Source organism: Heterodontus francisci, chromosome 14 (assembly GCF_036365525.1).
Source record: "Heterodontus francisci isolate sHetFra1 chromosome 14, sHetFra1.hap1, whole genome shotgun sequence".
Lineage (NCBI taxonomy): Eukaryota > Metazoa > Chordata > Chondrichthyes > Heterodontiformes > Heterodontidae > Heterodontus > Heterodontus francisci.
This window is the reverse complement of record NC_090384.1, coordinates 15561473-15588716: the sequence shown is the minus strand read 5'-3', so window position 1 is coordinate 15588716 and position 27244 is coordinate 15561473. Positions and strand designations below refer to the sequence as shown.

General features: G+C 49.1%; 1 protein-coding gene across 2 annotated transcripts in view; it reads right to left on the bottom strand.

Annotated features, from left to right (window-relative positions):
- Nucleotides 1–24429, bottom strand: part of mtch2 (mitochondrial carrier homolog 2) — a 29577-nt gene extending 5148 nt beyond the window's left edge. The window contains exons 1-12 of one of the 2 annotated variants that reach the window (XM_068045903.1): nt 24309–24429; nt 17568–17652; nt 16033–16139; nt 12750–12776; nt 11615–11671; nt 10760–10817; nt 10613–10664; nt 10108–10167; nt 6277–6376; nt 5296–5343; nt 4481–4548; nt 3635–3710 (exon numbers count right to left, since the gene is read on the bottom strand). In XM_068045903.1, coding sequence (XP_067902004.1) covers nt 3635–3710; nt 4481–4548; nt 5296–5343; nt 6277–6376; nt 10108–10167; nt 10613–10664; nt 10760–10817; nt 11615–11671; nt 12750–12776; nt 16033–16139; nt 17568–17652; nt 24309–24395 — 825 coding nt within the window. In that variant the 5' untranslated portion in view covers nt 24396–24429. The remainder of the gene's footprint in view (nt 1–3634; nt 3711–4480; nt 4549–5295; nt 5344–6276; nt 6377–10107; nt 10168–10612; nt 10665–10759; nt 10818–11614; nt 11672–12749; nt 12777–16032; nt 16140–17567; nt 17653–24308) is intronic. The other variant, XM_068045904.1, reaches the window with a different exon arrangement.
- Between the last annotated feature and the right edge of the window lie 2815 nt (nt 24430–27244).

The window sequence follows — 27244 nt, the reverse complement described above, 5'->3', positions numbered from 1 at the left end:
ATTCGGCCCTCCAAGCCTGCGTCGATCTTGATGCCTGCCTAAACTAACACCTTCTGCACTTCCGGGCCCATATCCCTCTATTCCCTTCCTATTCATATATTTGTCAAGATGTCTCTTAAACGTCGCTATCGTATCTGCTTCCACCACCTCCCCTGGCAGCAAGTCCCAGGCACTCACTACCCTCTGTATAAAAAACTTGCCTCGCATATCCCCTCTAAACTTTGCCCCTCGCACTTTAAACCTATGTCCCCTAGTAACTGACTCTTCCACCCTGGGAAAAAGCTTCTGACTATCCACTCTGTCCATGCCGCTCATAACTTTGTAAACCTCTATCATGTCGCCCTTCCACCTCCGTCGTTCCAGTGAAAACAATCCGAGTTTTTCCAACCTCTCCTCATAGCTAATGCCCTCCAGACCAGGCAACATCCTGGTAAACCTCCTCTGTACACTCTCCAAAGCCTCCACATCCTTCCGTTGTGTGGCGACCAGAATTGCACGCAATATTCTAAGTGTGGCCTAACTAAGGTTCTGTACAGCTGCAACATGACTTGCCAATTTTTATACTCTATGCCCCGACCGATGAAGGCAAGCATGCCGTATGCCTTCTTGACTACCTTATCCACCTGCGTTGCCACTTTCAGTGACCTGTGGACCTGTACGCCCAGATCTCTCTGCCTGTCAATACTCCTAAGGGTTCTTCCATTTACTGTATACCTCCCAACTGCATTAGACCTTCCAAAATGCATTACCTCACATTTGTCCGGATTAAACTCCATCTGCCATTTCTCCGCCCAAGCCTCCAACCGATCTATATCCTGCTGTATCCTCTGACAATCCTCATCATTATCCGCAACTCCACCAACCTTTGTGTCGTCCGCAAACTTACTAATCAGACTAGCTACATTTTCCTCCAAATCATTCATATATACTACAAACAGCAAAGGTCCCAGCACTGATCACTGCGGGACACCACTAGTCACATCCCTCCATTCAGAAAAACACCCATCCACTGATACCCTCTGTCTTTTATGACCGAGCCAGTTCTGTATCCATCTTGCCAGCTCACCTCTGATGCCGTGTGACTTCACCTTTTGTACCAGTCTGCCATGTCAAAGGCTTTACTAAAGTCCATATAGATAACATCCACTGCCCTTCCTTCATCAATCATCTTCGTCACTTGCTCAAAAAACTCAATCAAATTAGTAAAACACGACCTCCCCTACCACCTTTGGCCAACTCGTGAAATGCGCATGGGATAACACCAAGCTGACCCTTCGGACCAAGTTGATGGTTTATAAGGCCTGTGTTCTCAGCACCTTGCTGTATGGCTGTGAAACATTGGTGACTTACAGCTACCAGGAAAAGAAGCTCAATAATTTCCAGCTTTTCTGTCTGCAGTGCATTATGTGTATATCCTGGCAGGACAAAATCACAAAAGGCAGAGCTCCCACATGTGCTGGCACTAATCAAATAGAGGAGGCTTGTTGGATCAGACACGTTTTCAGGATGGAGGACGGTTGTATATCCAAGGACCTTCCGTATGGCGAAGTAGCCAGGGTCAGACGACCAGTGGGGCACCCAAAGTTATGCTTGAAGGATGCTTGCAAGTATGATATGAGGGCCCTAACTGTATCTATTGTACTAGGGAGTCACAAGCTGGCGAAAAAGGGAAATGGTGACACATCTGTGGACTGGTGTGCACTACCATGATGACCAGTGGCTACAGCAGCTTGGCAACAGGCGCCAATGTAAAAAACAACAACAACTCTCAGTTTCACTTGGCAGCTTCACGTGCAGCACTTGTGGCAGAAGCTGCCTCTCAAGGATTGGCCTTCACAGCCATCAGCAAAGGAGCATTAAGAGAAGCCACTCCATCTAAAGAGATTGTTTTCTGCGTGTCCATCATCTCTTGTAGATGGAAGGATGCCAACCAATAATATGGCAGGGTAGGTAGAGAGAAACTTTTTTTTAAGCTAGTGAGGGAGTCTAGGACAAGCTGACAGTCTTAAAATCAGAGCCAGGCCATTCAGGAGAGAAGTTAGGAAACACTTCTTCACACAAAGCAGTAGATGTTAGCTGAATTGATGATTTTAAATGAGATCAGTAGATTTTTGCTAGCCAAGGGCATTAAGCAGCCAAGGTAGCTGGATGGAGTTGGAATAATCGTATTGAACGGCAGAACAGTCTCCAGATCCTGAATGGCCGACTTCTGTTCCTTTCACCCAGTACGGAGATTGTTCAGCACCATAGAGACAGGAGACAAAGAGTTGACCTCCAGGTCTCCCCACAAATCTGTAAGTATGCACGATTTTATCTTTTACAAATGCATACAAAATACCCCAAAATTGGTTTAAAGAAGGATAAAAACCCGTTTTCCTTACTTCTGTTCGTTTCTGGGGTGTGTTTAATGAAGTGAACATGCCAAATATAAAATGCTGGATCCCATGGCATTGAAGGTGTTATGAAATTCTGCAAATTGGAATCGGGAATGTAGTTTAGCGCTAACCTTGATTGACTGGTACAGTGAAAGTGGTTGTGGATAATCCTGAACTACCAAGTGCTTGTAATATTCCTTGAAAGAGATAAAATGGATAAAAAGAAACAGCTCTATCTGCAGATTCCACGTTCCTCTTCAGCCTGAAGACTTGGAACTCTCAACCTCATGGATACAACTAAACACCACATTATACTGCAGGACATGAAACCTCAGGACTCTCCAATTACTGTGCGGTACTAGGGAGTTGGGTTCTTTCCAAGAATCTACTTTAACTGCTAATATTCTCTAAAGTGGAGTCAGGTTCTTCATGCACTTCACTCACTGACCCGTAACGTTCATAGTTCAACCCCTTTAATACTTTAAATCAGTCTGATTCTCTGCAGTGTCAGTGTTCTTTATCATGTGACCAGAGCTGAACACATGGTTCCTCCTGACCAGTGAACTGCGACTCTCTGGACACTTGCCCTCTGCCCGTCAGGTTACATATTCCATTAATTGCTACAGCCCATTGTCTTTGTGATCCCAACTCCCCTCAGACCTGCTGCTGTCTATTCTAATTAACTAGTATGTACAGTCAGAATGTTCATGGACACTTTTCATTGAATAGATTGCACTCAGCCTTTAGGTCTTTCTGGTCACTTGTGTTAAGACAGTGGTTAGACAGAATTCTCACTGAAAAACACCAATGCCTTTTTGTTTAAGTCAGGAAACAGACATTTTCCAACTTTTCCAATCCTGACTTGTTTTAAACTGTTGGAAATCTCAGAGCTGAAGCCTTTCTAATTGCAGCCCTTGGCTAGACTGTCCTGCGTCAACTTATCAAAGTTGTAATTTTCCAGCTCATTAAGTTGATGAAGAACCACTCATTACATCTGGGCTTGGAGTGAAAGACTTCTGAAGGAACCACTGGGATGAGAAAGGATGAATTAGTAGTCGAATGGACTGAGCCCATGAGGACATACTTCAGTGACGGGCACTGTGCCAGCATATCCAGAGATCAGCTAGACCCACTCACCAACTCTGTCCATCGCTTGGGCCAGGGAGGCTCCACACAGTGACTTAACAGCGAACGTGGGTGGTTACAACAGACCTATACAGCTTGCAGCACAAGCAGCGCATCAAACCAGATCTACTCACCTCTCTGCTCAGCTGGCGCCAGCAGTCAATCCATGAAGTATACACAGCTGCATAGGGAGGGAGGCCACCAACCAGACTGGGGAGAGACACATGCACGCACATTAGACAGTAATTAAACAACCAGCACATCACTGGGGACAGCCTACTGTTAGATAGCTCAGAATAGGAAGAGACCACATACACACACATGCATGCAAATACCCTCCAAGAAGACAATGATCCTTTCTTTTCAGCTGCATTGCACAGCAGGCCTGTTAGTCGTTGTGAATGACATTCTGATAGCTGTCACTCTTCAATCTGCTGTTGCTGGCGCTACCTCACAGGGCTGAGCAGCCACAGACGAAGCATTGGATGGGGCACAAACAGCTTTCAACCTCAGCAAGAGATGGATTTCAATCATCTGAATAGTCCATCTGGCAGCAGCACACTCCAGTAATGTGCTGAAAGGTGTTCATAGGAGAGTGTAGAGGGAGCTTTACTCTGTATCTAACCCCATGCTGAATCTGCCCTGGCAGTGTAGAGTGAGCTTTACTCTGTATCTAACCATGCTGTACCTTCCCTGGGAGTGTTTGATGGGGCAGTGTAGAGGGAGCTTTACACTCTCTGTAATTTGTGTCTTGGCGATGTTGGATGCTGACACTAGGTAGCTGAGATGGAAACAAACATTCTATTCCCCAGGAATAACATCCTTGAACTCTATGAACAAGAAGTTTGGACGCAAACAAGTTGACTACAACTGGCAAGTCTGCTTGCACCCACACAAAGCACAGGGTTTGTGTCTCGTTTCCTGGTGCCCAGCCTCAATTTGCACTGGAGACTGAGAAAAAAATGAGAGGCCCTACTCACCCACAGTTGTTGACTGCCATCAGATTGGAGACGAGCACGAAGGGGTAGGTCAGCATACTGGCTAGGAACTGTAAGGAAATAAACCAGCAACAATACAGCTCAGACACCCTTTGAAACAATCTGTATCTGCAACAGGAGCGTGAAGACAGCTGACTTGACAGGACGCAAAATCCCAGGTTCACTCTGTCTTCAGGTTTAATTACTCAGGAGTCAACAGGTAAATCCAGGACCCTGTTCATTGCTGTCCTCATTTAGATTCCAAACCTCCAGACCCACCAAATCTAAGTAGGACAACTTCACACCAATAGTGCTGAGCTGCCAGGGCTCCATAAGCTGAGGAAGACCTACAGGCTGCTGTTTGATCCCCGCCTCTTGTCCATGGGAAGGGCAATGTATGCCTACTCCCAATTCGTTAATGTAGGAGGCCTTAAAGCAGAGGTAAGGAGACCCTACCTTCAAGCCCCTGACACGACATTTCAGTGACTCAGTTGAAAAAAATAGCCAATGTCTTCAAAACAAATATTTGGGAAATACTCATGGAGTCATGCCTTGAAAAACAAAGTGCCTCTGATCGGCTGTCTATGACAGCATTCTGTCTCATTACTCATACAAGGGGCAGTCCTTGCTGGGACACAAGCTACTCTCTACATCAGTTTACCTTTGAGAACACTCAGTTTAACATACAGGGGCAGTTGCTGAAGATAAGTTAACTTCACCCTGTGTGAAGGCCACACAGCGCAGTAGCACTATTACAACAACGGTGTGACTGCTGCTGTAAATGAATAATAAGACCGCTGAAGTTGAATGGCACTCACCCCAGTCACAGCCTGTGAGTAACTCCTCAGCTCCCCAATCTGTGAGCCCTAAAACAAGTCAGAGTAAAACACAGTCAGAAACAACACATCTCCCAGTTGCTCACTGTTTAACACAAAGCTCTCCCAGAGTCTAGCCCAGGCGACCAGTGCTGCCCTCACAGCTTACACTCCTGGCCCAGAATTGCCAGCTGTCACTGCCTGCTCAGTACCCCACTGTTCCCCCGCTGCTTCCAAGAAAACATGCAGTGCAAATGGGAGTTGCTACTGCTTGTCCTGTTCAGATTTCCAGGACTCTTCAAGCAGTTTTTCTTTGTAGTCTATAATAATTTGCATCATTCTTTTCTCAGAAAAATAACTGCCAATTACTGAGTGAAATCATTTCCGAAGTATAAAAGTTACAGCAAGCTGCAGGGTGTAATATTGACTGGGACTTCAAACTGACCACAGACTGGTGTAGAAAATGAAACTGGTAGCATTTCAGAGTGTGGCTGAGAACCGGAGAGCAAGGGGCAGCTCCACTGAGAAACAAACAGCCTGTATCCACTCACACCCCATTCAACAATTTTTTTGCTTCATTTTCCACCAGTCCCCCATTGATTCCTTGCTAAGGTACAGTTTTATGCACTCCAAACATCACCCTGGCAGGAATCCCACCCCAGAGTGGTGAGGAAATGCCATGGCAAACCAACCAATAGGTGACCAAGGAGCAGCTGGGAAAATGGGCAGGGCTCTGACCAGAAAGTAGGTAGGAAGCCAGTAAACTCTCCAATTAGCACATGTAGGACCAGGGTAAAAACTGAGCTTCTTGTTGATATGGTACCCACTGTCCGTCGTCTTCCACCTGCTCCCCCGCCCCCCCACACCACCCCATGCATCCCAACCCTGCTGGATCCCACTGCTAACCACCCACCACCCCTCACCGGGCCCTTCCCTAGGGAGACGTTGACCCGATGAGAGCTGCGCTATAATTCTGTGACTTACCTGGCCAGGGGGCTCCAATGCGTAGGTGTTGATAAGATGTGCCAGCAAATTGCAAACCCACAAGGAAATCATGTCACCCAGGAGCCGAGGAATCAAGCCACTGCAGGGAGACACACAACACTGGTGTTAAAGGGGTTCACACCATCCCTCTCCAGACCGGCAACTGGAGGGGTTCACACCATCCCTCTCCAGACCAGCTATTGGAGGGGTTCACACCTCCCTCTCCCGACCGGCAACTGGAGGGGTTCACACCATCCCTCTCCAGACCGGCTACTGTAAGGGTTCACACCATCCCTCTCCAGACCAGGTACTGGAGGTGTTCACACCATCCCCCTTCAGTACTGATGGAGCACTGCACTGTCAGAGGTGCTGTCTTTTGGATGAGACATTAAACCGAGGCCCCATCTACCCTCTGAAACAGCTGTAACCAGTTGTACCCACTGACTCCCCAAAGCCTGTACACCATCTACAAGGCACAAGTCAGGAGTGTGATGGAATACTCTCCACTTGCCTGGATGGGTGCAGCTCCAACAACACTCAAGAAGCTCAACACCATCCAGGACAAAGCAGCCCAATTGATTGGCAGCCCATCTACAAACATTCACTCCCTCCACCACCAACACACAGTGGCAGCAGTGTGTACCAACTACAAGATGCACTGCAGCAATGCACCAAGGCTCCTCAGACAGCACCTTCCAAACCCGCGAACTCTACCAACTAGAAGGACAAGGGCAGCAAATGCATGGGAACACCACCACCTGCAAGTTCCCCTCCAAGTCACACACCATCCTGACTATATCGCCATTCCTTCACTGTCACTAGGTCAAAATCCTACAACTCCTTAACAACACTGTGGGTGTACCTACCCCACATGGACTGCAGCGGTTCAAGAAGGCAGCTCACCACCACCTTCTCAAGGGCAATTAGGAATGGGCAATAAAAGCTGGCCTGGCCAGCGACGCCCACATCCCATGAATGAATAAAAAAAAAATCAATTCATAACGCGGCTCAACAGGATTGATGCAGGCATTATGTTCCCCTCCCTGGCGGAGTCTAGAACCAGGGGAAAGTCTCAGAATAAGAAGTAGGCAGGCCATTTAGGACTGAGATGAGGAAGAACACTCTAATTGACCGATCCCAGGTTCTGAGAGTCTCTACTACACCCAAAGAAACCGAAAGGCTTGTAATTACAAGAACACAAAAAATAGGAGCAGAAGTCGACCATATGGCACAGAGCCTGCTCCGCCATTCAATACCATCATGGCTAATCTTGGGCTTCAATTCCACTTTCCTGCCCGCTCCCCATATCCCTCGATTCCCTGCAAAACCAAAAATCTATCTATCTCAGCCTTAAATGTATTCAATGATGGAGCATCCACAACCCTCTGGGGTAGAGAATTCTAAAAATTCACAACCCTTTGAGTGAAGTAATTTCTCATCTCAGTCCTGAATGATTGACCCTTTATCCTGAGACTGTGTCCCCATGTTCTAGATTCCCCAACCAGTAGAAACAATCTCTCAGCTTCTACCCTATCAAGCCCCTTCAGAATCCTGTATGTCTCAATTAGATCGCCTCTCATTCTTCTAAACTCCAGAGAATATAGGCCCAATCCACTCAGCCTCTCATCATAGGACAACCCCCTCATCCCAGGGACCAATTTAGTAAATCTTCGCTGCACTGCCTCCAGTGCAAGTATATCCTTTCTTAAATGTGGAGACCAAAACTGCACTCAGTATTGCAGGTGTGGTCTCACCAAAGCCCTGTACAATTTTAGTAAGACTTCTTTATTCCTGTACTCCAATTCCCGTGCAATAAAGGCCAACATGCCATTTGCCTTCCTAGTAGCCTGCTGCACCTGCATGTAAATGGTGCTCATCCATGAGCAACACAAAAAGCAAAATGTACAGAATGGACAGAAACTCTCCAGCAGGGAAAACACTGCAGCCACATTGTCTGCGGGATCTTCACTAAGCACTGTTCAGTGATCAATTAGTCTTTATTGTCTGGACTTCTACCCTTGATCTGGAATAATACTCCTGACCTTAAGATGTCCTATCTTACTGTGATCAGTACCCAGGGATAGCTGCTGGGGGAGTTTGGATGTAACGTCTTTACTTGTTGTACACACTTGATGCGTATGTTAACGGTGAGTGAGAGATGCAGCATTTCCAGCTGCAGCTTCTCATTTTACAATTCTTGACTGCCACATAGACTGGAGGAACTAAGGGGTTAACAACTGCCATTTTTAATCTGTTATTACTAAACCACTTGAAGTAAACTGTGCAGGTTATGGCCTGCTACAGGTTACATAAGGTACTTAATTTTTGAAGTAGAATGCTTTTAAGAAATGTTGCAACTATGCAAGGGAATGTATGTGTATCAATGCATTATATTAGGATTAAGTTGTGTACTTGTGTGTCTGGAATCATGTTATGTGAAATGTATATTAGTATGCTGCACTGCAAAGATGGTGAAGGACAGGGTGTCTACTGTAGAAACAATAGCAAAAGTGGCTTTTGAGATAAGGTAGGATGTCTGATGACTGCTCCTCTCCATTTCAATTAGGAGAGACTCAGTAACAATAACTGATAGACTTGCAGGCCTCATGGGAATGGAAAAGTAAATAAAGTTATTCGAAGGCTATTCATAACTGGAATATTGTTGGAGATATCAAATATTCCCCATTGTGTGACAATTACTTAGTCCATCAAAAGGGTTTAGGTGGAATGTAACCTAATATGGAATAAAGAAACACACGGAGGGAGATAAAAGAAAGGAGCTGAGACACATTGGCGCACACCAACAGAAGAAGAATCAAAGATCATCAGTCAACAGTGAAGAGACATGTGCTGCAGTCAACTAGAGGTCGAAGATCAGTGCTCCACAGTGAATGCAAATGCTTACCACTGCTTTTTGTCAAGTATCATGTTTTTGTACTCTGTGATAAACTTAATAAATTCTATGAAGCCTGTGAAAACTCCTGCCCAGCGTGGTTTGTACTGAAAGTCCCTTTGAGATCAGCTGTCCCAACTTAGTCTATTATTGTAATTGACCTTTGTCTTACCATTAAATTAATAAAGTGATTCTTGACAACGCAGCCTGCAGGGAAGTCATCCAACCGCGCCAACTGGCGCAAATGGGCTCCTGCTCTCTGCGCGTGCGCTGCATTCCACATTGCCAGGACCGGTTGGTGCACGCGCGGATAACGTCATCACGTAAATTGCCAGGACTGGTACACGCATGCCCAGATGATGTCATTGCATAACGCGGGATAGAGAGCAAGCGGGGAGAGTGGGGTATGGGGGAGGGAAGCCGGGTGTGGGGGAGGGAAGCCGGGGGCGCGGCCGAAAACCTTGGTGGCGGTGGGTGCGCTCTCCACCTGCCCCCCTCCCCCCAATGATCTCTCCGGCCATTTCCCCTCCCTCCACCCCGCCCACTCTCTCTGGCCATTCCCCAGCTAGCCGATCTCTCCGGCCATTGTGTGCTGCCATGTATTTACGTTGCCTTTGTGTGATTATTTGAGCAGCGCCATCTTTAATCCTGGCAGCTGCCTGAACATTGCTGACTGACGTTTTAGTTGAACAGGCTGCATTTGCGCATGTACCAGTGCAGCGCCACCTAGTGGCTGCATTGTCAGCAAACGCAGCCTTTACAGATAAACCAAGAGCAGTAGCTTTGCAACCCTTCCACTCTTTGAGACTGGGCATCAGTTACAGACATTCCCATGACCTCCTTAGGCTGCAATATCAATCAGCTCTGGGTTTTGCAGGCATGAGCAGTATACCTCATTATCCCATTCTCAACACATTCTCCGCTCAATTTATACTTACGCAAAAAAGCCCAGAAACCCCTCTTCCTTGTAGATTGTAACTACGTTATTGAATATCCCACTGTGAAATTAAACAAAGAAAAAGGAAACAATTAATCTTCAAAAAAGAATCAGCTTCCTGCATTGACAATGCATGTACAATACCCAAAACTCAGATTTAGGGGATAAAAAGTCACATTTTCTGATACTGATTCAGCATTTCCCCCATGTGCCAGAATGCCATGCGCCCATGTTCACTTCCACTCATCAGACTGGAGGGTAATGTGGACGTAAATCTCAAGAACCACTTATAGATTATTTTGAGACATTTGACAACACACAAACTAAAATGGTCTGTGATTACTTCAGTCAGACACAAACTTCCAGCAGGCTCCCGAGTTTCAACGGCCCTTTCTCCTCGAGTATAGGAGAAACATACCCCATTCAGAGAGCTGGGAACTCTTTCCCACAGTCCGACACTTGCAGTGCCAGTAAGTATTCCAAACTGGCCAAGTCTCTGTACTGACCTGTATTTGGTTTCACGGCCAATGAACTGTATCATGCATCGCAAGGTGATCACTGCAAGGAAGCACAACAGATCAACACTCCAACTCTGCACACACTTTGCTGGTGGAAAGTTGCAATAGTGTTTAAAGGCAGCAAGTCACACTTACCATGAAAGGGGTGAGTAACTATGGTGGCTGTGGAGCGAGCAATCATCTCCCGCATTGTCTAAGCATAAAGCAAATAGTGGATATTACAAAAGCTCAAGACACCATGATGGAAGAGTGCACCCCCCCAGCCCACACAACTGATGGAGCCTCTGACAACCCCATCACCTGAGCATATAACATGGCTCCCACCACCACAATTGATAGGAGGGACCTTCACTTGGCATCTGACCCATGCTGTACCAGCTCTGGGAGTGTTTGATGGGACAGTGTAGAGGGAGTTTTACCCTGTATCTAACCTGTGCTGTAACTGAATAACAGCATTGGGAGACTGACTGTTAGAGAAAGATTAACAGCACTGGGAGATTGTGCATTCGAGAGAAATTACAACACTATGTTTCTTGGGGGCGGGTGGAGGAACAGGAGGAGGATTTAGTATTCTTTAAAATGGTGATGAATGGATGATGGAAGAGCAGGAGGACAGTCCATGACAGATTGACTGACAGAGATTCTGGATGTAACATGATTAATGGACCAACTGCCTCTCGCTCCAGATTTCATGTTAAATGAATTGAACATGACTTGAATTATGACTTGAATTAGTCAAAGAGCAGCAACTGAGCAATCAGAATTAAGAGTGGTCAATCTGATGCAGTGTGGCACTGTTTACCTGCAGTGCCATGACAATATCTTCACTCCCTTCTCAAACCTGCCAAATTAGACTAAAGCCCTGCAGCCTGCAGAATCAACAGAGTTCCCATAGATACTCCTTTCCTGGCAGTATATTAACAGCTGGAGCCAAGAGTACCTGCTCCATCCTGGTGGATATTAAGCTTCAGCAGACAAGGTCTAACTTACCTCTTCAAACACATGGTGCAGCGATGGTTCCTCTGCAATTTTCTCCAATTCTGTGCACTGCAAGTGAAGATGAGACACAACTGACTGGTAAATAACAGTTCTGGAAAAAAAAACTGTCCTACATATATTGGTCTATAAACTACTAAAGTTAATTCTAATATCAAAAATGAGAATTCTTAAATCTCCAATTGGTTCAGATCACACCAATTATCAACTACCAAGGAAAACAGATGGAAAGAAGCACTGAACCAACATTCAAAATGAGATGCTAGCAGCAAGTAACAGATACCCAAGAGTCAATTACAGGCTGGAATCTAATCAAGGGGTTCAGGTGGTTTCTATATAGGAAGTCGATCCCAGGAGTAATGGGCAATTGTACTTGTTGAAAAATAATAGTGATTGAGACAGAAATTATTGTAATGATCACCAGATCAGGAAACTATGCAGATAATTTCTTTACCAAAAGGGCATTGAACATCTGGAACAAATTACCAGTGCAGGTGGTGAACAGATAACATTCAAAGGTTTTCGGAAGGTCCTGTAGCTGAAATCCTGTTTCCTTTGGCAGTTTTCAAAGACAATGCTTTAAACAGTGATTCCACCACTGTGAAATCACTGGTCACTATAGGCCTGCTACCCGACCCGAAGGGACCCGACGACATGTGTTGGGTTGGGCCGGGCACACATGGTAAGTGCTCTGCCAGTAAGTATTAAAAATAAAAAAAAACTTACCTGAGCTGGGAGGCCGGGTCGAAACTGAGTCTGCGCAGTGAGCGAGTGGTGTCACTATGACGGCATCACGCATGCGCTGCAGCTTTGTGGAGCTTCCCAGTCGGAAGGAAAGTAAAGGGACGGTCGGGTCGGGTTGAGTGGGGTCGGGCTTGGGGCGTAATTGGAGGGTCTCGGGCTGGGTCGGGCTCGGGTCCGCTGTGGATCGGTCGGGTTTGGGTCGGGTTCTTTTTCTTGACCTGAGCAGGCCTTTACTGGTCACACCTTGCTGTCGTGTGCGTCCTGGCCACAGCTTCTTCTCACTCTCACACATATTCTTCTATATATACAAACCTGCCAATACTCAGCTTCAGTGACATCTAGAAACACATGAGTAAAACTGTTAAACTGTGAGGCAGGCACTAACCTCAGTTTCTTTCAGCTCCTGATAGCTCTGTAACAAAAAGGGACAGAGAAAGCGAGAGGGGCTGGATCAGTACAGAGCCAGTGAAAGGGAGAGAGGGAGGGACTGCAAACAACTACAGAGCACAAGAATAATAGCCCTGTAGACAGAAATTTAAACAAATAAAACACAGCACTTGATAGGTTTGGCTCCTGTAACACAGAAATGGGAGTAAGAAGAACACTCAATCCCCGATAGGCGCACACACCCAGGAGTGCAGCTGCCCATAAAACAATGATCAGACTGGCATTGCAGAAACAGGTAGAAGACTGTGAGCACCTATCAATAGGGTACTCTGATCAACTAACTACACAGCAAGCTCTAAAATTTAAATTCTGAAATCTGATCAATTAGTTGCTGTCCTTGTCCACTGTCACGTGCCCTGGCAATCCCCAACAGCATGCCAGTTTTCAGCGCCCCATTGCCTTAAGATGCTGAAACGTTTAATGAGTACAGGTTGCTCTCTATAATCAGTTTAACCCTCCAACTCTGAACTACCAGTCTCCAGTGCATGTTTCTCAGCCATTAGATAGCAGTTACTGCCCCCGACCCAGAGCTTGCGCATCAGGTCCTTCTGCTCCGAAACTGAGGTCTCAAGCTGCACAGCAAGCTAGCGTTCCTGCCAATCTACAGTGATGGATTCAACTCTGCCCCACCCCTGCTGCCTCTTAAGATCAGGAAGGAATTCCCTAAAAATAGAAAATAGGAGGCGTAGGCCATTCGGCCCTGCTTCGCCATTCATTATGATCATAGCTGATCATCCAACTCAGTAACATGTTCCCGCTTTCGCCCCATATCCTTTGATCCCTTTAAACCGAAGAGCTATATTTAACTCCTTCTTGAAAACATACAATGTTTTGGCCTCAACTGCTTTCTGTGGTAGCGAATTCCACAGGTTCACCACTCTCTGGGTGAAGAAATTTCTCCTCATCTCAGTCCTGAATGGTTTACCCCGTATCCTTGGACTATGATCCCTGGTTCTGGACTCCCCCATCATCGGGAACATTTTTCCTGCATCTACCCTGTCAAGTCCTGTTCGAATTTTATAGGTTTCTATCAGATCCCCCCTCACTCTTCTGAACTCCAGCAAATATAATCCTAACCGACTCAATCTCTCCTCATACGTCAGTCCCACCATCCCAGGAATCAGTCTGGTAAACCTTCGCTGCACTCCCTCTATAGCAAGAACATCCTTCCTCAGATAAGGAGACCAAAACTGCACACAATATTCCAGGTGTGGCCTCACCAAGGCCCTATATAATTGCAGCAAGACATCCCTGCCCTGTACTTGAAACCTCTCGCTATGAAGGACAACATACCATTTGCCTTTTTTACCGCCTGTTGCACCTGCACGCTTACCTTCAGCGACTGGTGTATGAGAACACCCAGATCTCATCGTATATTCCCCTCTCTCAGTTTATAGCCGTTCAGATAATAATCTGCCTTCCTGTTTTTGCTACTAAAGTGGATAACCTCACATTTATCCACATTATACTGCATCTGCCATGCATTTGCCCACTCACTCAACTTGTCCAAATCATCCTGAAGCCTCTCTGCATCCTCCTCAAAACTCACCCTCCCACCAAATTTGGAGATATTACATTTAGTTCCCTCATCTAAATCATTAATATATATTGTGAATAGCTGCGGACCTAGCACGGTAACCCACTAGTCACTGTGTGCCATTCGGAAAAAGACCCATTTATCCCTTCTCTTTGTTTCCTAACTGCCAACCAATTTTCTATCCATCGCAATACACTACCCCCAATCCCATGCGCTTTAATTTTACCCGCTAATCTCTTATGTGGGACGTTGTCGAAAGCCTTCTGAAAGTCCAAATAAACCACACCACTGGCTCCCCCTCATCAACTCTACTAGTTATATCCTCGAAGAATTCTAGTAGATTTGTCAAGCATGATTTGCCTTTCGTAAATCCATGCTGACTCTGTCTGATTCTACCACTGTTCTCCAAGTGCTCTGCTATAAAATCTTTGATAATGGACTCTAGAATTTTCCCCACTACTGATGTCAGGCTGACTGGTCTATAATTCCCTGCTTTCTCTCTACCTCCCTTTTTAAATACTGGGGGTACATTAGCTAACCTCCTATCTGTAGGAACTGTTCGAGTCTATAGAATCTTGGATGACCACCAATGCATCCACTATTTCTCAGGCCAATTCCATAAGTACTCTGGAATGCAGACCATCAAGCCCTGGGGATTTATCGGCCTTCAATCCCATCAATTTCCCCAACACCATTTCTCTACTCATACTGATTTCCTTCAATTCCTCTCTCTCACTAAACCCTGTGTTCACCAACATTTCTGGTATTATACTTGTGTCCTCCTTTGTGAAGACAGAACCAAAGCATGCATATAGTTGGCCAGCCATTTCTTTGTTCCCCATAATAAATTCCTGTTTCTGACTGTAAGGGACCTACATTTGTCTTTACTAATCTTTTTCTCTTTACATACCTATAGAAACTTTTACAGTCAGTTTTTATGTTCCCCGCAAGCTTGCTCTCGTACTCTATTTTCCCCTTCTTAATCAATCCTTTGGTCCTCCTTTGCTGAATTCTAAACTGCTCCCAATCCTCAGGTCAGTTATTTTTTTCTGGCGAATTTATATGCCTCTTCCTTGGATCTAATGCTATCTCTAATTTCCCTTGTAAGCCATGGTTTGGCTACCTTTCCCGTTTTACTTTTGCGCCAGACAGGAATAAACAATTGTTGCAGTTCATCCATGCGCTCTTTGAATGTTTGCCATTGCCTTTCCACCGCCATCCCTTTAAGTAATGTTTCCCAATCCATCATAGCCAACTCACGCATCATACCTTCGTAGTTTCCTTTACTAAGATTCAGGAGCCTAGTCTCAGAATCAACTACGTCACTCTCCATCTTGATGAAGAATTTTATCATATTATGGTCGCTCATCCCCAAGGGGTCTCGTACAGCTAGATTGTCTTATTATTCCTCTCTCATTGCAACTAGATTGTCTCATTATTCCTCATTCATTACACAATACCCAGTCTAGGATGGCCTGTTCTCTAGTTGGTTCCTCAACATATTGTTTCTACTCTTGGTCGCCCCACATGTCATGGGTAGTGACAACTCACTGGAGGACTAAATACTCTGTCACTCATAAGGGGACAGTCAGGAAACTTACAGGGAATCAGTATTTACCATTCCCTGACACAGTGTGTTGGTACTGAAAATGATATCTCATCGCGCCACTGATGCATAACCTACCTGCAGCACTTTGCCATGAACAACTGTCCCGATGGCTCCTGCGCACAGACGGGGAGTTAGGCCTTTAAACAGACCCCGCTTCCCATCAATATTCACGATGTGTTTGGCTGCAAGACAAATAGCAGTAAGTAGCAATTAAATCAGGTTCAATCTTTGCAGTTACAGTAAGTGAATAATGTTTATTACTAAACAGTAGAATACTTTTGCAGCATCCTAGGCCCAACCAAATTCAGCTGTAATGTTAGAAGTGGGGATGTTCACTGATGATTGCACAGTGTTCAGTTTCATCACAACTTCTCAGATACAGAAGCAGTCCATGCCCCACATGCAGCAAGACCTGGACAATATTCAGGCTTGGATAATAAGTGGTAAGTAACATTCAAGTGCCAGGCAATGACCATTTCAAACAAGAGAGAATCTAACCATTTCCCCTTGAGATCAATGGCACTGCCATCACTGAATCCCCCACCATCAACATGCTGGGGGTCACCATTGACCAGAAATTGAACTGGACCAGCCACATAAATACTGTGGCTACAACAGCAGGTCAGAGGCTAGGAATTCTGTAGCGAGTAACTCACCTCCTGACTCCCCAAAGCCTGTCCACCCTCTACAAGGCACAAGTCAGGAGTGTGATGGAATACTCTCCACTTATCTGGATGGGTGTAGCTCCAACACCACCCAGGAAGTTTGACACCATCCAACGTAAAACAGCCCGCTTCATCAGCGCCCCATCCACCACCTTAAATATTCATTCCCTCCACCACCAATGCACAGTGGCAGCAGTGAGTACCATCTACAAGATACACTGCAGCAACTCACCAAGGCTCCTTAGACAGCACCTTCCAAACCCGCGATCCCTAACACCTAGAAGGACAAGGGCAGCAGATGCATGGGAACACCACCACCTGCAAGTTCCCCTCCAAGCCACACACCATCCTCACTTGGAACTATAATCGCCATTCCATCATTGTTATTGGGTCAAAATCCTGGAACTCCCTCCCTAACACCGTGGATGTACCTACCCCACATGGATGGCAGCGGTTCAAGATGGCAGCTCACCATCACCTTCTCAAGGGCAATTAGGGATGGGCAATAAATGCTGGCCTAGCCAGCAACTCCCACATTTTAGGAATAATTTTTTAAAAATGACACGAGGGCAGTCCAATATCGGAATGCGTCTTCATATTGCTATCAGCCCACTTGCTGAACAGAAAGGTTAAATGGATTAATTACACAGTAAAGCTCCCTCTACACTATCCCATCAAACACTCCCAGGATAGGTACAGCATGGGGTGGATTCAGAGTAAAGCTCCCTCTACACTGAACCAAATACACTCAGAGCAGGTACTATAGCTGTTTAGGCACAGAGTAAAGCTCCTGCTACACATCCCATCAAACATTCCAAAAGGCAGCTACAGTGCAGATTGACTGGCAGTGACCTGGTGGCTGAGAATCTGTTAACTGAATCGATGTGGGCACTGACAGATAGAAACTAAGGAACGTACAGCATTTCGCATTGCTTCAGCACCTACCGTACGAAAAGAGGCCGGGCAGCTGTAGAACTGGCCGCCCGAAGATGTTGCGGCCCATAACTGGAGCCATAGGTTCATGGCCAACCTAGGGTGGGGAGAAAAATAACTTCATCAAGTTAGATGATAAAACCTAATGAACAGGGCTGTGCGACCCCTCCCTTTATGGGGGCGAGTCAGTGTTCAATCCCTCTCTCCATGGGGCTGGTGGCGCTGCCGGGGGGGGGTAGGGGTGGGGGGGGTGAGGGCAGTGTTCTCCCCTCCCCAATCAGCAGTCTGCTCTCTTAGGTGGACGTAAAATATTCTATGACAGTTTTCAAGAAGCAGCAGGTGAGCTTGTCCCCGTGCCCTGGCCAATATTTATCCCGCAACCAAAAACTTAAAAAAAACTGATTATCTGGTCATTATGATATCACTGTTTGTAGAATCTTGCTTTGTACAAATTGGCTGTTTCCTTTATTACAGCAGCGATTATATTTCAAAATTACTTCATTGTCTGTCAAGTACTTTGGGATGCCTTGAGATTGTGCTATAGAAATGCAAGTCTTTTTCTCTTTGCACAACTACAGAACACCTAATGGCATTCAGTGACGAGCCAGCTTTGTGACTGCCATCATCAAACTAAGCGAGACACACTGCCAAACACACAGCAGCTTAAAATAGCCCAGTCACAAAGTGCGAAGAGTGACACTTACTTTTTGCCCCATAATTATTTTGTGCAGTGCTCTTAACCAAGGACAGGTCCCACCCGGACCAGGCATTGGGCCTGGCTCCATCTGGGCCTTTAATTACACACTGCTCATTCTCTCCCTTTCACCTCACGTGCTCACTCCTATAATTCAGCACAAACAGTACCACCTGTTCACAATCCATAATTGACCCTTTCCAAATTCAGGCCAGTGACTGGATATCATCCAAAGTGACCACTCACTCACTCAGCCAACATCCCATTCTCCACAGCCACTCACCTGGCCTCCTAAAGATGCTGCCTCTTTGCTGAGAGACAGTGCACAGACCCTCAGTGCCCCTAATACTTCACACAAGTGGCCCATTCTCTATTCTGGACACACTCCCAGCAAATGTCAGCAGACGATATAGCGGGGCCGGGGCGGGGATCATACTCAAGCTGGAACCACATTTTCACCAAATGCTCCTCCCTGCTGCTGCATGGATGGTCACTGGACAGTGATCGACTGTGGGTCATGGCCCAAACACTCTGATGCTGAGGCCCACTGTAGTGGCCCTACTGCTGGCTGAGACATGTCAACTTGGTACACACCACGGATGAAACCATGGCTCAGCCACAGTCTGGGCTGGTAATGGAAATCTGGAATTGCTTCACCCCCAAAATACAGGTGCCGGCTGAGGGTCAATTGAAAATTTCAAAACTGAAATTGATAAGACTTTTATTTGGTAAGGTTGTTAAGAGTTATGGAACCAAGGTGGGTAGATGAAGTTAAGGTACAGATCAGCTATGATCCAACTGAATACCAGAACAAGCTTGAGGGGCTAAATGGCCTCCTCCTATTCCTATGCTGTGAGATTACTCTAGGTACTGCTTTCAGTGAAACAGGTTAATGCAGACACTAAATTTCCATGCGCATTATTTTAGTGAATTAACTATAATTCATAATAACCAGGTTAATGGTTTCTATAAAGCAAACGGATTAAGGACTGAATTTAAATAATTGAATGAATTTATCAATGGTTGTTAAAGTAACTGTTAAAGACTGTTAAAACAGCCACTAGATTTGCAGAATTAAGAGCGGAGAAATCTCAGCATAAACTTGACTGGTTGGAGATTACAGGCATCAGACCAATAATGGGAATGTTTTGCCTATTTTATACAAGTTTACATATTCAGGGAACATGGGTAAGTGCAGAATAAAACTGGCCCCATGGTGCCCTAGTGAAATTCCCTTTGCTCTTGCTGCTAACAACATCGTACAAAGGTCAGGCCCTGCAGACCGGCTCAGTGTTCAGACCTTCGTGTGGCTGCAGGCGGAACAGGATAGAGCTCTGGAAGCACCACTCCGGTACATACCGCCAGACATTGTCTCTTCCAGAGAAGATGGAAAAACCACACACTCAAAACAGATAACTCAGTTTGTACATGATGTAAATTGCTGGTTGGGTTGTATAATCTCTGGCCTGTGTGTTTGCTTCTGTGGATCATGTTATTTGTAAATAAATCCAGATCATAGTTTAGCCTGTACAAAACAGTCTAATGGGGAGATATTTTCCAATCTCCCACTGGACAAGAGGTGCAATGGCTGTCTTATGAGTGATTTATCGAGCTTAACTGTAGGGCCTGAGCACAACAATTCAGTTCAGCAGACAGCAGAAGAGGTGAGTCAGTTTGTTTGTGGGGCTGACTGTGGTACTAATTCTGGGTGAAAGGAGCATTGGTCTCTCTTGTACCATATACACACATTGCAGGTGAAAGCTATCTTTTGTCCTATTGCCAGTGCTATTTTAATTGCACTCGTTATATGGAGGAAAAATTCTGCCAAACACAAGATGCAACTTTCTAACTATAGAAAATCCAAACCTGGTGTGGCTCTGCGGATTCATTTACTTGCATCAACATTTTCTTAAATTACACACGTGGCTCCTGTGGTTTCACCCCTAGCATTAAATAAATCCTCAATGGTCAAATGGGGAGGTGCTGAACTGAGGACAATCACTCCTCCACTGGTCAGTGGATTGGGAGTGCAATTACAAGTTGAGGGGGAGCCACACTTGGACAGTGCAGCGCTGGTTCTGAGGTAGCATTTGCAGAAGGCTGAACACAGCTCAAGGTGATGCAATGTATCGTGGGAAAGGTGAAGAAAACAAACCAGAGGGTACAACTGTGACCGGTCACAAAGATATATTTAATACAGTGGCAGACATATTCAGCTGGCTCTCGTGTCACAACAGCAGCACTGCAATGGGGCATGACTGGCAGGACATAACTTTTTTTTTTCTATAGGAACGCACAGGGAGGTTTCAGGCCCCACAGGCAATGCTAAGAGAGGAATGTTGCAATGTGAGGTTCTCCATTAGTGTCAGTGTACAGTGAGAAAGGCATCTCCAGCAGTGATCATTTACAAACTGTTAGATTAGATTGCTGAGAATGTACATATCACAGGCACTGCTAATTTCCAACAGAATGCATCAAGATCCAAAATTCTAATACCGATTAAAAGACGTTAATCTCTTAAACAGATAATGGTGAATAGCAAAGGACAGCAGCAACAGAAAGGGGGGGGGGGGGGTTGCAGGAAGACTGAGAAAAAACATTTTGACAGGACAGGAAACATTTCATTACATTTGCCTAAACACTGCCTACAATTATTTTCACACCCACTCATACCTACAATCATTTTTTTAAACTCTTTTAATCCAAAGCAAAAAAAAAAGTTGTGTTTCCCTTTTCTTGGAATAGTCCTAACCAGGAATATTTAGAACCAAATTCCACTGGGATGTGCAGCCAGCAAAGATGAAACTTCAGAAGCACATGTGTGAGGAGTGAGAGGGGAGGGCCCGGGATCACATGATGTCAGAAAAGGGAGGGAATATATGTAGGGCTTAATATAAGTCAGGAAAGCACAAACAGCAGACAGGGAGTCAGGACAGAAAGTAAAGAGGAAGAGAACGATGAGGGGACTCTCAGTGATGGTTCTACTTGCAGCCATCTGGTTGTGCCTGTGTCCCAGAGTCAAGTTGGGTCTGGGTGCACTCAGAGAGCGGCGAGGTCTCATTGACATGGCCATGACCCTGTGGTGTTACCGCTCCAAACTGGGAATCCCCCTTCTCAAGCTCCACAACTACGGCTGCTATTGCGGGACTGGGGGCTCAAGCAGGCCTGTGGACCAGGTAGACCAGTGTTGCTTCCTGCACGATTGCTGTTACTATCACACCAGGGTGATCCTGGGCTGCCACAGCCATGTCAAATGGAGCCCGTACAACTTCTCATGCAAGAGGTCAGAGACAGAGTGCAAGGGGCGGACCGTGTGCACCAGGATGTCGTGCGAGTGTGACAGGGCCTTTGCCGAGTGTTTGTCCAGGGCGAAGCTCAATGAGCTGCACTACTTCTACAAGACAAGATACTGCAAGGAGAACAAGTCCATCTGCCCAGCCATCTTCCCCAACTCCACCACCATTATGGACTGGATAAAACAAGGCATCTAAGCCTGGGCCACCTCCAGCACAAGGAAGCAGCAACACTCTCCCAGGCACACCAAACTTGTTCAAGCTGCACTGTTACACTGCAGACAGAGGTCAGCCTGCCTTGTGTTAATCCTGAGGGGTGTGCTGCATCGGCCAGAGGTGTGGACCACTTGAGCAGAGATTTGGGTGCTCACCAGCACAGCCCAATCTGACATAGTGTGACTTTGAAACAGAAACTGCAAGCACCCGGAAGGTACAATTTTATACAAAGTACAGGTCTCATTAGCTAAGATACGTTATTATGTTACTACACAATTTTCAGCTTCTAAATAAAAATTGTATGTATTTAGTGTACAATAGCGTCATACAGTTGACTTGGGTAAAGGCACTGCTTGGTGCCACAGTGATTCATGCAGAGCAGGTTAAAAAGGGTCTGATTTGTGCTCTAAAACTGGAATTGATGCACATGGACTTAGATGGGGGAAAAAGAATGGCAAAAAATCAATTAGTCCATGCACAGCACTATCCACTGACCCCTATGCAAAGGGTGTGTGTTTCAGCTATGCTTGAAGCCATCAAGGCTAAATCAACTGCCAAAATAAATGGTGCACACTCAAACAGTCGCTTGTGAAGCATAAGAGGTCAGGCAATGCAGATTGCATCGTGCCCGAAATGAGGAGGAAGAATATATGGGCAAATGAATTTAGAAAATCATGGTACCCCATTAGATTCTGAGCGCAGGATGTAAAGGTGTGCACCTGCTTACAACTTCCAGACCAGGCTAAGTGTGCTGCACATTCACTGTCTCGCACTGGGCCATGGGAGCTTCCTGTACTAAGTGGAGGGTCAAGCTGTACCAGTGAGAGTTTGCAGGTACGCAGTACCCAGAGCTCGGCGAATGACAGCGAATGAACAAACAGCACGCTCAGCTCAGGGAGCCACAGGGCGCATACAGCACCCTCAGCTCAGGGAGCCACAGGGCGCGTACAGCACCCTCAGCTCAGGGAGCCACAGGGCGCGTACAGCACCCTCAGCTCAGTGGGCCACAGGGCGCGTACAGCACCCTCAGCTCAGGGAGCGTACAGCACCCTCAGCTCAGGGAGCCACAGGGCGCGTACAGCACCCTCAGCTCATGGAGCCACAGGGCGCGTACAGCACCCTCAGCTCAGGGAGCCACAGGGCGCGTACAGCACCCTCAGCTCAGGGAGCCACAGGGCGCGTACAGCACCCTCAGCTCAGGGAGCCAAAGGGCGCGTACAGCACCCTCAGCTCAGGGAGCCAAAGGGCGCGTACAGCACCCTCAGCTCAGGGAGCCAAAGGGCGCGTACAGCACCCTCAGCTCAGGGAGCCAAAGGGCGCGTACAGCACCCTCAGCTCAGGGAGCCACAGGGCGCGTACAGCACCCTCAGCTCAGGGAGCCACAGGGCTCGTACAGCACTCACAGCTCGGAGCCAAAGGGCGCGTACAGCACCCTCAGCTCAGGGAGCCAAAGGGCGCGTACAGCACCCTCAGCTCAGGGAGCCAAAGGGCGCGTACAGCACCCTCAGCTCAGGGAGCCAAAGGGCGCGTACAGCACCCTCAGCTCAGGGAGCCAAAGGGCGCGTACAGCACCCTCAGCTCAGGGAGCCACAGGGCGCGTACAGCACCCACAGCTCAGGGAGCCACAGGGCGCGTACAGCACCCACAGCTCAGGGGGCAACAGGGCGCGCGTACAGCACCCGCGTACAGCACCCACAGCTCGGAGCCAAAGGGCGCGTACAGCACCCTCAGCTCAGGGAGCCACAGGGCTCGTACAGGACCCTCAGCTCAGTGAGCCAAAGGGCGCGTACAGGACCCTCAGCTCAGGGAGCCACAGGGCTCGTACAGGACCCTCAGCTCAGGGAGCCACAGGGCTCGTACAGGACCCTCAGCTCAGGGAGCCACAGGGCTCGTACAGGACCCTCAGCTCAGGGAGCCACAGGGCTCGTACAGGACCCTCAGCTCAGGGAGCCACAGTGCTCGTACAGGACCCTCAGCTCAGGGAGCCACAGTGCTCGTACAGGACCCTCAGCTCAGGGAGCCACAGGGCTCGTACAGGACCCTCAGCTCAGGGAGCCACAGGGCTCGTACAGGACCCTCAGCTCAGGGAGTGACAGTGAATGAACATACAGGACTCAACTTGAGAGCAGCAGTTACAGCTCAATGAAAGACATGAATGAGCAATTGATAGCGACTTCAACTCCATCTGAATACAACAACAATTGCATTTGTGTAAGACCTTTAAGGGAGTAAAATACTCCAGGGTGTTTGACATTGGGAATTGTTAAGCACAAAACCTAACTAATCTAACTCCCTCATTTGTGGCTCGGTGCCAAGGCTAAAACAGGTCCACCCCATTCCCCCAGGACCTTGTGGGGGTAAAGGGGAGGGGGTCACGGGGAAGGGGCGGTTACCACTGCACCGCCTCCCTCGCCAGGTTGTTCCCATAGCACCCAACTCCACCCGCCCCCGGTCTGTTACCATGGTGACCTTGCCCCACTTCGGATCACGGGCCCTAAAGCAGGCTGTCTCCGTGGAAGCCGCTGCCTTCTCCTGCAAACCGGGTCTCACCTGAATGAGCACCTTGACATACATGAGCGGATGTGAGAGAACCGTCAACCCCGCTCCCAAGTACAACTGGCTCCAAGTGTCCGCCATGGCGATCCCAGCAAGCACCGCACTCCAGCCGGAAATAGGTCACCAGAACAAACGTCAGAGAGCACCGGGAAGATAGAGCGGAGTGCGAGAGTGAAAAGAGAAGAGAATATATGGGATTGGGATTTTTTTTGGGTGGGGGGGGTAGGGTGATGGGGATTTTTTTTGGGGGGGGGGGGTGGGGTAGGGTGATGGGGATTTTTTTTGGGTGGGGGTAGGGTGATGGGGATATTTGGGGCGGAGGGGATATTGGGTGGGGTGAGAGGGGGGATATGGGGAGCAAGAGAGGGGATATTATGGGGGGAGGGGAGAGGGGATGTGGGGGAGGGGAGAAGGGGTGGGGAGAGGGGATGTGGGGAGAGGGGATGTGGGGGGTGGGGAGAGGGGATGTGGGGGGTGGGGAGAGGGGATGTGGGGGGTGGGGAGAAGGGATGTGGGGAGAGGGGATGTGGGGGGTGGGGAGAAGGGATGTGGGGAGAGGGGATGTGGGGAGAGGGGATCTGGCGGGTGGGGAGAGGGGATCTGGGGGGTGGGGAGAGGGGATATGGGGAGAGGGAATATGGGGGGGGAGGGGTGGAGGAGGGGAGAGGGGATGGGGAGGGGGGGGAGAGGGGATATGGAGGGGGGAGGGGGGTGGGAGAGGGGATATGGGGGGGTGGAGGTGGGGGAGGGGATATGGGGGGGAGGAGGGGATAGGGGATATGGGGGGGGAGGAGGGGATATGGGGGGGGAGGAGGGGATATGGGGGGGGAGGAGGGGATATGGGGGGGAGGAGGGGAGAGGGGATATGGGGGGGGGGAGGAGGGGAGAGGGGATATGGGGGGGGGGAGGAGGGGAGAGGGGATATGGGGGGGGGGAGGAGGGGAGAGGGGATATGGGGGGGTGGAGGAGGGGAGAGGGGATATGGGGGGGTGGAGGAGGGGAGAGGGGATATGGGGGGGTGGAGGAGGGGAGAGGGGATATGGGGAAGAGGGGATATGGGGAGGAGGGGAGAGGGGATATGGGGGGGTGGAGGAGGGGAGAGGGGATATGGGGAAGAGGGGATATGGGGAGGAGGGATATGGGGGGGTGGAGGAGGGGAGAGGGGATATGGGGAAGAGGGGATATGGGGAGGAGGGGAGAGGGGATATGGGGAAGAGGGGATATGGGGAGGAGGGGAGAGGGAATTTGGGGGGGTGGGGGAGGGGAGAGGGGATATGGGGGGGGAGGGGAGAGGGGATATGGGGGGGTGGAGGAGGGGAGAGGGGATATGGGGGGTGGAGGAGGGAGGGGAGAGGGGATATGGGGGGGTGGAGGAGGGGAGAGGGGATATGGGGGGTGGAGGAGGGAGGGGAGAGGGGATATGGGGGGGTGGAGGAGGGGATATGGGGGGGTGGAGGAGGGGGGAGAGGAGGGGGGAGGGGAGAGGGGATATGGGGGGTGGAGGAGGGGGGAGGGGAGAGGGGATATGGGGGGGTGGAGGAGGGGATATGGGGGGGTGGAGGAGGGGAGAGGGGATATGGGGGGGTGGGGGAGGGGAGAGGGGATATGGGGGGGTGGGGGAGGGGAGAGGGGATATGGGGGGGTGGGAGAGGGGATATGGGGGGGTGGGGGAGGGGAGAGGGGATATGGGGGGGTGGAGGAGGGGAGAGGGGATATGGGGGGGTGGAGGAGGGGGGAGGGGATATGGGGGGGGGGAGGGATATGGGGGGGGTGGAGGAGGGGAGAGGGGATATGGGGGGGGTGGAGGAGGGGGGAGGGGATATGGGGGGGTGGAGGAGGGGATATGGGGGGGTGGAGGAGGGGGGAGGGGATATGGGGGGTGGAGGAGGGTATATGGGGGGGTGGAGGAGGGGGGAGGGGATATGGGGGGTGGAGGAGGGGATATGGGGGGGTGGAGGAGGGGGGAGGGGATATGGGGGGGGAGGGGATATGGGGGGGTGGGAGAGGGGATATGGGGGGGTGGGAGAGGGGGGTGGAGGAGGGGGGAGGGGATATGGGGGGTTGGGAGAGGGGGGAGGGGATATGGGGGGTTGGGAGAGGGGGGAGGGAATATGGGAGGGGGGAGGGGATATGGGGGGGGTGGAGGAGGGGATATGGGGGGGGTGGAGGAGGGGATATGGGGGGGATGGAGGAGGGGAGAGGGAGGAGGGGATATGGGGGGGTGGAGGAGGGGGGAGGGGATATGGGGGGGTGGAGGAGGGGGGAGGGGATATGGGGGGGGGTGGAGGAGGGGATATGGGGGGGGTGGAGGAGGGGATATGTGGGGGTGGAGGAGGGGATATGGGGGGGTGGAGGAGGGGAGAGGGGATATGGAGAGGGGATATGGGGGGGTGGAGGAGGGGGGAGGGGATATGGGGGGGGTGGAGGAGGGGATATGGAGGGGGGATATGGGGGGGTGGAGGAGGGGGGAGGGGATATGGGGGGGGTGGAGGAGGGGATATGGAGGGGGGATATTGGGGGAGGGGATATGAGGGGAGAGACGATATGGGGGGGTGGAGGAGGGGGGAGGGGATATTTGGGGCGGAGGTGATATTGGGTGGGGTGAGAGGGGGGATATTATGGGGGGAGGGGAAATGGGGGGTGGGGAGAAGGGATATGGAGGGGGGTGGGGAGAAGGGATATGGAGGGGGGTGGGGAGAGGGGATGTGTGGGGAGAGGGGATGTGTGGGGAGAGGGGATATGAGGGAGAGGATGTGTGTGGAGAGGGGATATGAGGGAGAGGGGAGGTGTGGAGTGGGGGGAGAGGGGATGTGTGGGTGGGAGAGGGGATGTGTGGGGGGTGGGGAGAGGGGATATGGGGGGAGGGGTGATGTGTTGGGGGTGGGGAGAGGGGATGTGTGGGGAGAGGAGATATGGGGAGAGGGGATGTG